We start from the raw sequence: 11,533 nt of genomic DNA on the forward strand, positions 1-11,533 counted from the left end.
CAGTCAGATTATGCATATAAGTATATAAAAAGGTGTTTTATATAAAAAGGCTTTGTATCATATTTATTTTACGTCTGTTTGTTAACTATTGAAAGAGAAGGATAATTTTCGGACAATTGTATAAATGTGCTAGAGCGATCTAAAATGTTTTTTCATCCAAGTATCTTTTCAGTTAAAAATATAACGCAAGAATTCTCAATACGTCATTTCTCGCTTCTGGCGTCATTAAACAACTGTAGCAGGGACCAAGAGCTTTAATATAAAATATGTAACATGTGAATTAAATATCTTTGATAATTTTACCTCATTTAGACTTTATACTATCTTTTATAGGACAGATTTATTTATTTGATGTACAATTTATCAAATAATTATTTTTCTCTATTTAAACAATTATACAGGGTGTCCCAGACCATCCGTATCAGCCAAATATCTCGAAATCCGAGAACGGCAGACAAAAACGTTTCAGACAAAAGTTGTTTGGTTTCGAGGGTGCCATAAGATGGTACCATTGGTGTGACCTTGAAGAATTATTTGAAGGTCACATAAAGGTTACACCATTATTTTAAATAGCATCCCCTATTTTTTATTACATATTCTTGTAGCTGACCTCGAGAGCTTTCCAAAACGCTATAATAAAGTATTTTTATATTAAGAACTTTTTGAGTTCTTAAGGTTTGAAAGTTCCAATATTTTGACATAAATTACAAAATATCTTGTAAAATATTCATTTTTTATCATCCTACCCTAATACTTTTTTTAACAGAATAATGATACAAATCAACCGGTGTAAAGAAAACACACAATTTTGTAACAAGTAATAAAAAAATTTTTTTAAACAATTGTTTTCTTTACACCGGTTGATTTGTCTCATTATTCTGTTCAAAAAAGTATTAAGGTAAGATGATAAAAAAATGAATATTTTACAAGATATTTTGCAATTTATGTCAAAATATTGGAACTTTCAAACCTTAATAACTCAAAAAGTTCTTAATATAAAAATACTTTATTATAGCGTTTTGGAAAGCTCTCGAGGTCAGCTACAAGAATATGTAATAAAAAATAGGGGATGCCATTTAAAATAATTGGTGTGACCTTTATGTGATCTTCAAATAATTCTTCAAGGTCACACCAATGGTACCATCTTATGGCCCCCTCGAAACCAAACAACTTTTGTCTGAAACGTTTTTGTCTGCCGTTCTCGAATTTCGAAATATTTGGCTGATACGTGTGGTCTGGGACACCCTGTATATTTTTCACAATATTTACGAAAAAAGAAATAGAGCTTTCAATAATTTTGCAATAGGAAAGATGAAGATCTAATCATGTTATGAGAATAAAATATTTTTTCGGTTATCATTCCCTTCTGTAAGGAAAGTTAATTTGAAATATATGTATATCGTTAAATTATTTTGTCCTACATTGAAAATACTCTTCAGACTCGTGTTAAATTTTTTTTTATGTTTTGATGCCATATTTTGGATCTTAGTTTTCTAAAGATTGACAACAATTTTTTATATAATGTAAATTTTTATCCAACATGACTCACCTTGCAACATCGCTGTTTTCAAAAAACCTATCGAACTTTCAAAACTTATTTGCTGTAATGGCGAAGCAGAATCTTCCATTCCTTTTCGACTAAGCGGTTTGAATGTGCCATCAAAGGTCATATAGTCCGCAATTAAGGACAGATGTCTAGAGTCAACAGTGATACCATACATTTTGAAAACATCCCGTACCTCTTTTACAATGACTCTATTTGCAGCTTCAATTCCATACGTTTGAGAAATATTATAAATGTCGTTAGAATATAATCTATTTAAATCAAGTATGTTATCGTACTTGAACATTTCCTATAAACGAAAAAAACAAAATGTATTAGAAAAAAAGTAGAGAAATATTCTTATACAGATTATTTATGGATTTGTATTTACTCACCACTATATTTAAACCATCTGTTTTGAGAATTGTTTCGCCTTTATTGTTTTGAAATGTAAAAGCCTTCTTGATGCATGGTGTTTCCCACAAGACAGTTTTGCTTGCAGCATTCTTGATTATCGTTGGCAAATCCAATTTGATCGTTTTGAGTGGTAACTGAAAAGGATCAATATGTATAATTTGCTGCGTAGTCTATTGGTGCATTCTGAAATATACTGACAGTAAAAAAAACATGATTCACGTTACATAAGGTACAGACTTTTAGTACAATCGATATATTTCAGAATGTACCATATAAAGAATGTTATAGAAGAAAAATTCTAAATTTTGATTTTAACTAACGTGTCCATAACTAAAGAGTTAAATGCGTATAACATTCACTAATAAGAGGAGTAAAACATGCTTAATCTATATAGGTACAAAATAATTATTATTAAGTATAAAAATATTTTTTAGTTTTATATAGTTTTATATAATTACTAAGATTTTTGTCTATGTCTATTTCGTTTTTTGTGTATTTAGAACTCAATGGCCTGTTTAATGAAATATTGCAATGTTCGGTATTACCTTTCGATCACAGTTAAGACCATGGACGTAAATTATGTTATAAAAAATTAACGATTATTTTTTCATTTTAGTCGAGTTTTTCAAATCTCTGAATAGTCTTTTGTTAATTTATTAGCGTTCTTTAGTAAAATTATCTATATTTGGTTTGCATTCGCGTTGGTAGCTCAAAATGATTAATTTTTTTTAATAGCAAATTTTATATTTTAAAATACATATTTGAATTTTTAAGGATTGAAAAGAAGGACAACATCAAAGTTGTTATACATTTTAGTAACGTAATTGGTAAGTAATGTTAATGTATTTTTGTAGATTGCTTCTTACAGCTACAGCATAAAATTTTTTATTAAAAAATAAGTTTTTAGTTAAATTCAATAAATTTCATAACTTTTAAAATTACTTTTTAATAGTACACTTTCTCCATATTTTGTATGCAGCATTATATTAAATTTTATAATGAAAATAACGATTTATTTTTATATACATTCGATAATTTTTCAATAACTTTCATTTCACTTATCATCAATTTCACAGTACTTTTAGCAAAATATGTCTATAACACTTACCCAAAAAGTGAATTTGCACCACAATAATTTACTTTCGTCATAATCATAATCCATAGCCTGTTCGTACATTTGGATGACACATTCCTTTCTGTCAGTGGGTTTATTTTTTCTATTCAACGCCTTAATATCATCGTCATCATCTTCGTCGTCCTCCTCATTCATATGAATTTTATCCGCATTATTATTATCGTCTGCTTCTTCCTCCTTGTCATTTACAACATCTTCAATCTCTTCCTCCTCGGGGTCCTCATATTCCTGATTCTCTTGGTGACGCGACAAGGACTTAGTCATCGTTGCGTCAGCGTCTTCCGCGGCCTCTTCCTCATCGGACGACTCGTGCATCTCACCCAAGTCCATCCGTGTTCTGCTTTCAGTATTTTCTGGCACTATTTCGTCAGGATCAATCTGATCAATTGCCGCGTCCTCGTCGGTCACCCGTCTCTTCTCGCCATCGAAGTGTAGCAAGACTTTAGTCATTTTGGCAAGTTTCGTAATTTCCTTGAACATATTCTTGAAGAAGGTCTCCTCGGTGCGCTTGATCACATTCCGCGGATGAACGGAAAACTCTCTCTTGTAATATTTATGAGGGAGATACTGGACCGTTATAGTGTATACCAATTTTCGATGCGGGCATTCTTCCATTTTCCTGCTTATTGTGACATCTTTCAACACGTCACGCAAGACACACCTCGTTAATTTCAATCTCAGTTTCCTCGCCTGCTTCTCGAGATTCAGCAGGTCACTTTGGAAGGGTATCTCCATACTCGGAGTCTTTATGTTCTTCGACGCCATCATCAAGATCTCACGTAGTCTAGGAATACCCAAGGTCACGTTCATCTCTCCACGTCCCGCAAAGTGGAAGGTATTCAAGGTCATTTGAGTGGACGGCTCGCCGATGGACTGCGCCGCTAGTAAACCAACCGGTTCACCGGGCGGACAGATGGTCTTCATAACTTTTATAGATAACAAGTCTCTCAGGACAGATTTCTTAATAGATTTCGACGTACGAAAGAGATACTCGTCCATTATGCTCTCCATTTGTTCGGATAATACACCGAATTCAATATCTTGTCTGTACCTCGACATCACCGGATCGGGGCATTTAGCGCATTGTGCGCGAAATGATTTTTTCACCTCCTCCTTCGTCTTTGTCCACTTCCTTATGAGTGACAACGCGGCCTTACTTCTCCCACTGTGGCTATTAATGACCTCTCGTTTGGCACTGTTGTTCTGACTAGAATTCTCCATAGAGAATCTACTAAACCCGCTGACTCGTCTCTTTCGCAAGCAGGGGCCATTTTTACTCTCCCACTTCTTGATCTTTTTCATCGTCTTCATAATCTCCTCGTTGTCCGTCTTTAGACACTCCAGCAGCTTGGTATCTAAAATAGAATCTTTATTGTCAACTAAAAATGAGATTTGATTCTTCGTCAGGAAACGTGAGCCCGGTATATCAAGGCCGTCCTCCCCGTAATAAAACTGAATTAAACTGCCGTCATAGTCTCTGACCGTCGCGTCGTAATTAACAATCAAGCCTTCTAAATGTTTTATCAAACACCTTTGCAGGTAACCGGACCTGCTGGTTTTTACCGCAGTGTCGCAGAGACCTTCGCGCCCTGCCATGCAATGAAAGAAACATTCCTGGGTCTTGATGCCAGTCATAAATCTACCGTCGATGAAACCACCGGCTCTGGGAGTTGGATCGTATGCCGGAAAACTCGACAAACTCTTCCCGCTGATCATCAACGGCGGCCTCTTGCCTTCTAATTCAATCTGACCGAGCAAACACGATATCTGCATGGTGTTAACCGTGGACCCCTTCGCACCAGATTGCACCATGAGCTGCAAATTATTGTCCGGAAACTTCTTGAGGAGTCCCGTCAGCAGGCCGACTCTGTTAATATCATTGGTGTAAACATCCATGGTGCTCTTGTACTTGTGATCGATCTGCCCGCGAAATTTTGCGTTATTCCAATAAGATTCCTCCATTTTAGCCCGAATTTCGTGCACGGGTGTATCGTCGGGTACTTTTAACACAGACTTCTGCACGGTATCCCCGACCTTTCTGCAATTGGAGATGATCTCTTTGCGCATCTGGTCGTTTTCACGGGTTATCAGAATGTCCTCGACACCGAGAGTGAATCCGTCGCACCGCAGGAACGTCTGGAACAGCCTGCCAAACGCGCTCAGCATATTGCTCGCGCATATTCCCCCGTACAACTCGTAAATACAATGGATGAGACCGTAGGGAGTCGCACCATAATGCATCTTATCGAGTACACCGCATAATAATTCTCCGTGCCGAATTATAACTTCAGTTTCCGACATGGTTGCCAGGTTTTCAAACTCCGTCCCGCATTTCCAACGTCGCGGAGCCTCCGCCTGCCACTCCTTCGCGCTGATCTTCGTGGTAGAGACCAGATTGATTCGCGCCTTATGCGGGGAAATAATATTGATGATGACCGTCGAGAGGACCTGCTTGCCCGACCACAACACTTTCGGCTTGACGATAGCCGGCGGTAGAAGAATTATACTCTCTTGCTTCGTCGACAGCGCGGTGTAAACCAGCTGTGTGTAATGCGCCTTTGAAAAGAATTTACCTCTGGTCGTTAATCGCACTCCAGATACCATGTAATCTTGTATGAGCCCGCTTAACGGAGTCCCGTCTTTCGGCACGAGATACTGATTGGACACATTCGCTATGTTGTAACCCTCGCTCCTGGCCAGCTCATTTTGCGGGAAGTGGGCATTCATCTCGTCGCCGTCGAAGTCCGCGTTGTACGCTTTACAATTGGCATAATGCAGATGCAACGTTTTCTCACCCTTCAGTACGCGCGCTTTGTGGGCCATTATACTCGGTTTGTGCAACGTCGGCTGTCTGTTTAATAGCAACACATCGCCAGTTTGGAGATGCCGGTGTACCATTTTGACACCGATAAAAGACTCCGTGGTCCTGTCGTTTGTGGTCAAAAGACGCTTCGCGATGGCTTCTCTCTGCGTGGGATTGTTACCGTCGATAGCTTGTACCGATCCGTCCTCATTTTCCACCATAACTGCGCCGGGATGAACGTCGGGGCCGTTCAGGACTAATCGTCTCAATTCAACGACATTCCACGGCGTTATTGGCGTGGGATATGTTAATTTGCATGCAAACGCCTCGGGGATACCAATTTCATTTATACTCAAGTCAGGATCCGGAGTAATAACCGAGCGCGCGGCGTAGTTGACTCTCTTACCCATCATGTGCATCCGAATGATACCCTCCTTCTTTTCAAGAATCTGCTTCAGACCCTGGCCATTGATGGACTCGGGAGTTCTGTTCATATCGCGATCCATCAAATGATTCACGTTACTCTGCAACGCCTGCCAAGCATTGTGCAACTTCTCAACTGCCGTAACTCCCTTGATCTGTTCAAAAACAAGTCTACCCTCTTGTGGCAAGACATCAGGGCTTCCATCCTGGATCGTTTGTATAATATTTCTCAGGACCAAACAGTCCTGTATAATGCCCTTGTAGATGTGAGTCTGAGGATGCTCGACCATTTGACCATTAAGGAAATTTACCGGCCGTACGATCGGTGGTAGTACGGGTATCACTTCGAAGAAGAACACGTCGGTAGGATATTCGATGTCTACCAATTCTAAGCAGGGTATAATTATTTCGAGAAAGTCCTTTTCGTTTTTCCACAGTTGCCGCAGATATTCCTTAGATTGATCTGGCATAATCATCACCGGCTCCAGCTTGTGCACCACTTGGCGAGAGAGCATCTCCTTGGAAGGTGCATCCTTCTTATTGTTTATCATTATTTTATTATGGAGCGTCGAAATCTTTGGGAGATATTCGTGACAATTCATGCATACTCCAGCCTTATTTGTTCTCACGTATTGCTTAAGTATGTTTTCGACATACACGTGCCACTGCATAATGGTGTTCTTCATACTGGTTTCATTCTCATGACTGTCAGGCGCGACTCGATTGTATCTGGTTCTATTGACGAAGTTCTCCATGTAAGTTTCAATTATATTACGAACACATTCCGTTTGTTCCTCTTCTTTCCGAGTGCTCGTTATTACAGACGTTACTTCTTCGTCCAAGCCGTCGAGATCGCTAAGTTGTCCTTGGTGAAGCAATTTTAATTTTGCAGACAGCAATAATTTGATGTACGGCGGTACTTGTAACGTGAAGCACCTTAAACATGATAGTTTGAGTAGTGTAGATAATGCTTTGTGAAATAATGGATTTACAACAGGCACTGGCAATTCTATATGGCCGAAGTGGCCTGGACACTTGAAACCACTATGCCCACATGTGCTGCATAGCTCCGAGGTGCTTTTCGTTGTGCCTATAACAGAACGAATCTAGTAAATTAAGTTTTATATAAAATATGAAAAATATAACTTTTATGTTATGCATTTAATTATATACATATAATACACTTTCTTACACACACACACACACGCGCGCGCGCGCACACGCACACACACACACATTAGTTTAACGATGTTAAAAATATGTGCAATATGCTTGCAATAAATTTCTGAAAATTTACAGCTAATCTTTAATAACATGTGACTCTATCACGAATCTTTTCCTCTAGCGTAAACTCGAGAAAAGTATAAAATTTTATTGACCAATATTGAAATCATGTTTTCAATTCTTGACTTATCGACTAACTTTTGACTCCGTATTTATTGCATATTTTTAATTTTTGACTTTTCTAACGTTCGACTCTTGACTCCGTTTACCATGTTGTCAGTCTTATTGTGCCTCCTACGTTTGCAAATAAATTCCGCATTTTTATTGGCATTTATGTGTAAGCCTGCTTCTTCTTTGATCGACACAATCTTTATACTAAATACGTTACAATACCTAATTCTGTACAATTAATTCACGTAAAATTTCAATTCTCAACCGACCTCAGCTGACCACATTTATTAGATACGCCTTCACAATGTTTCGACCTTTGGTTTAGGTCCTTTTCAAGATCTTGTTACGGAGTTTGTCAAATGAAATTACAGCAACAATTTGGCGAACGGTGTTCAGAAATAAGAGCTATTTTACTAACGTCCGGAGTCGATGATTGTAAGACAAGGACCTAAATCAAAGGTTGAAACGTTGTGAAGGTGTATTTAATAAATGTGGCCAGCTGAGGTCGATTGAGAAGTGAAATTTTATTTATATCAATACTGGCAATCTGATGAAATATACCAATTAATTTAGAATACACAGTTTTACACATTGTCGCTTGAAAAGGACCACAACCCGTAAGGTCAAAACATAGCGAGTTGTAATTTTTTAATAATAAATTCAGGCCAGTTGAGTAAAAAATTGTCCACTTATTACTTATCTACTAACAAAATTAAAAAATTCTCACTTAATGTTGAATTCGTCAGTAACATTTTTTGCTTTTCACGATTTCACGCAGGAGGACACAATTCGTGATCAAACCCCTGATGTCTGATGTCTGATTTTATTAAATTCAATTCTCATATTCTATTCAAATATCCTAATTTTTTCAATATCTGAGAGATATTGAAGCAGATATCTTAATGTTATAATAGATTTTAGACAAGGGGTAAAACGCATTGTGGTGTACAGATTTGCAGCATTACTAAGCATTTCTGGGGCATTAGTAGGTGTTATTTGACCTTACTGGGGGGGGGGGGGGGGTCAGAAAGAATCTCAAAAAATAAAATAAGATAACAAGATAAAGTAATGCCCACTGGGCATTACTGTCAAATTTTAATGCATTAGTAGGCACTGGTGTACACGACTTTGGTCAATGGTTCATCCATTGATTTCAGACTAACAGCCTTAAGAGTTAAATAAACTAGGGCTGCTAATAAAATTTTGAAACAATTTAATGTATATAAGCCTGCGGTCAAGCTACCGCTGCAAAACTTCGAAGCGTTTCTTCTCTCTTTCTATCTTCCCCGAAAGAAAAGAGAAGAATACTTCATAACATTCGAAGCAACAGCTTGACCACAGCCAAAGAAATATTGTTTCAAGCAATGAAAACCTATTTTATAATTGGACCAAACATTTTTCGCCGTGAATTGTATTATAATGTTTTACCTAAGGATGGGTCATACAATCCACCCTTTAACGGATGTCCAAGAATGTTAAAAGACAATGGTGTTCTGATTTTCGCTACACTTAAATTTCTTATATCGTTTGCTGTGAAAACTGAGAACAGTATATGCTTAGAATCTTGATGTTTCGGTGTTAAACGCTGTCTGTAGTGTTTACTCATCTTGATGTCCCTCTAGCTCTCATATATCTGTAAAACAGTAACAAATAATGTAATAATCAGAGGTGATATGTGTGAGAGCAGTCACGTAATGGCCAAATTCCAGACTTGAAACTTACTTTTATTCCATATATACCTTAATTCGTAAGAAATTGATTAGGATTGAGGTTTTTATTGAATTGTATTGTGAACTGTTTTGGAAATAATAAGACTAAAACGTAGTGTAATAATTTTTTATAAAATGTTAATATAAAGGCATGTTTAGTTTCTTTCAAATTTCAGTGATTAAATAGTTACGTAAGAATCTCTTTGCTCATCAATTTTGACAAGAGTTATTAAACATTTTATTGTGACCTGAAGTGAAATAAAATAAAATGGTTACTCTAAAATCTAATAATAAATGTGTATGGTCGTTTGCGGTAATCTATGGCAAAATTAATTTATACCAAAGGCTGGTGTGAGATACAATTATTATGATTATACATTAATTGTAGAAACAATATAAAAACGCCAAAATAGTATCACATTTTTAGCAGAATTATATACTGGATATTTTATCAGTTACAAAGAACTTGTATTATGATCTCGTACCGAACACTTTGCACATATCGCTTTTTTGAACACACTCCAATTTTTTTTCTAACTTTGAAAGCGTATTATTTTACACATACAACAGATAATAAATTAATGATAGTTTATATTGTGGAATGTCAGTTTCTATTATATCGTTCACTTTACATTGTTAAACGTTAAGACTAGTATAAAAATGTGTTACAACAAAAAATACCTACTCAAGCTCTAATCTAATTAAATCTGATTATCTTATAAGGAACATGTTCTTCTTAAATATAGATTGAGATAATCGCTAACTTGAAATGTAATATTAATCGCATCATCTGGGCATGTGAGATACGGACAAATTATTCGTATGTAGTATTTAAAATTTTTCTAACCTTAACCTAGCCTAACATATCTTTATTAATCTCACAACAATAAATTTATAAAAGTGAACAGAAGCGATTAAGACAGATCAAAATTGAAGATTAACTCGAAATAACCCTAAATTAATTTAATAAACAGAATAAAAACCTCGTGCAAATCTCGTGCTGCAGAAGCAATTGCTAAACGAGCCGGTTTCCACCATAGACATATAAAAGATAGACTGCTTATCACAGTATAAAGCTCGCTGCAGACGATGCTATTTTTTCTGCTGGATTGCTTGCGATCATAGGGTTTGTTTTCTGTTCCTGCACTGGTGAACTAGTGCAGTAAGCTAGAATGAGAAAAAATATGCTTGTCTTACTCCAATTTATTGCACTAGTTCACTAGTGTAGGAACAGAAAACAAGCCTCTTGTGTAAAGCCCGCTGCAGACGATGCTATTTTTCCTGCTGGATTGCTTGCGATTTAGTAAATTACTATCATTGCACATCATAGTAATTTACTAAATCGCAAGCAATCCAGCAGGAAAAATAGCATCAAGGCCGCTCACGGACAGCACTGCCACGAGGCGTCCTTACAATCACCTAGGCTGCGTTCGGGGAGACGCTATTAGCGCTGAAAACGTCAGTCTATCTTCGTCACTCACTGTACGTCGAACAAAGATAGAAGACGCTTTTAGCGCTGAAAGCGCGCTCCCCGAACGCACCTCTAGTCATCACATATGGCCGCCACCCAATTTCCCCTCACCGCGCTCGCTTGGGTCCCCTCGTCCGAAATCCTACATTACGCTCCGTCCATATATTCTTACGTCCATGATTCGCTCATACTTGACGCCGACTGAATGTATTTTTAAATAATTTCTATATGCAATCGTTTGTATTTCGTATGTAGACGTTTCTAGTGCAATTAGAAAGGTTTGTGAGTCATTCGTTTGTTTGTAATTAATTAATTTTTTTTCCACCGTATACTTAGGGCAATAGATAAATTAGATAAAATTTTTATATGAAATCGTTGGTATTTCGTATGAAGACGTTTGTAGTGCAATTAAAAAGGTTTGTGAGTGATCCAGATAATTTTAATTAAATATTTATTAAATGGAAGTTAGCCGGATTCAAAATTTAATTGATTTCCTATCTATGATACTGAATGATTTAAGACATAAGAATTGCTTGTCACGTTCCGGGACCTCAACAACATAGCCACATATGGCAGGAACAATACAAAGTTAGTTTTATTTGGAAAAATGGTAATTATGGAGAATAGGAACTTTTCC

General features: G+C 36.9%; 1 protein-coding gene across 1 annotated transcript; it reads right to left on the bottom strand.

Moving 5' to 3' along the window:
- Positions 1 to 1,514: 1,514 nt before the first annotated feature.
- Positions 1,515 to 10,502, bottom strand: LOC105558557 (DNA-directed RNA polymerase I subunit RPA1). The gene is made up of 5 exons (XM_012006302.1): positions 10,409 to 10,502; positions 9,145 to 9,349; positions 3,069 to 7,411; positions 1,939 to 2,094; positions 1,515 to 1,853 (listed from the first exon to the last, which is right to left on the bottom strand). The coding sequence occupies exons 2-5, from the start codon at positions 9,320 to 9,322 to the stop codon at positions 1,515 to 1,517; spliced, it is 5,016 nt and encodes a 1,671-aa protein (XP_011861692.1). The 5' UTR covers positions 9,323 to 9,349; positions 10,409 to 10,502.
- Between the last annotated feature and the right edge of the window lie 1,031 nt (positions 10,503 to 11,533).

The sequence above is a fragment of the Vollenhovia emeryi genome, unplaced genomic scaffold (assembly GCF_000949405.1).
Source record: "Vollenhovia emeryi isolate VEMERY1.0 unplaced genomic scaffold, V.emery_V1.0 DF939333.1, whole genome shotgun sequence".
NCBI classification, from domain to species: domain Eukaryota; kingdom Metazoa; phylum Arthropoda; class Insecta; order Hymenoptera; family Formicidae; genus Vollenhovia; species Vollenhovia emeryi.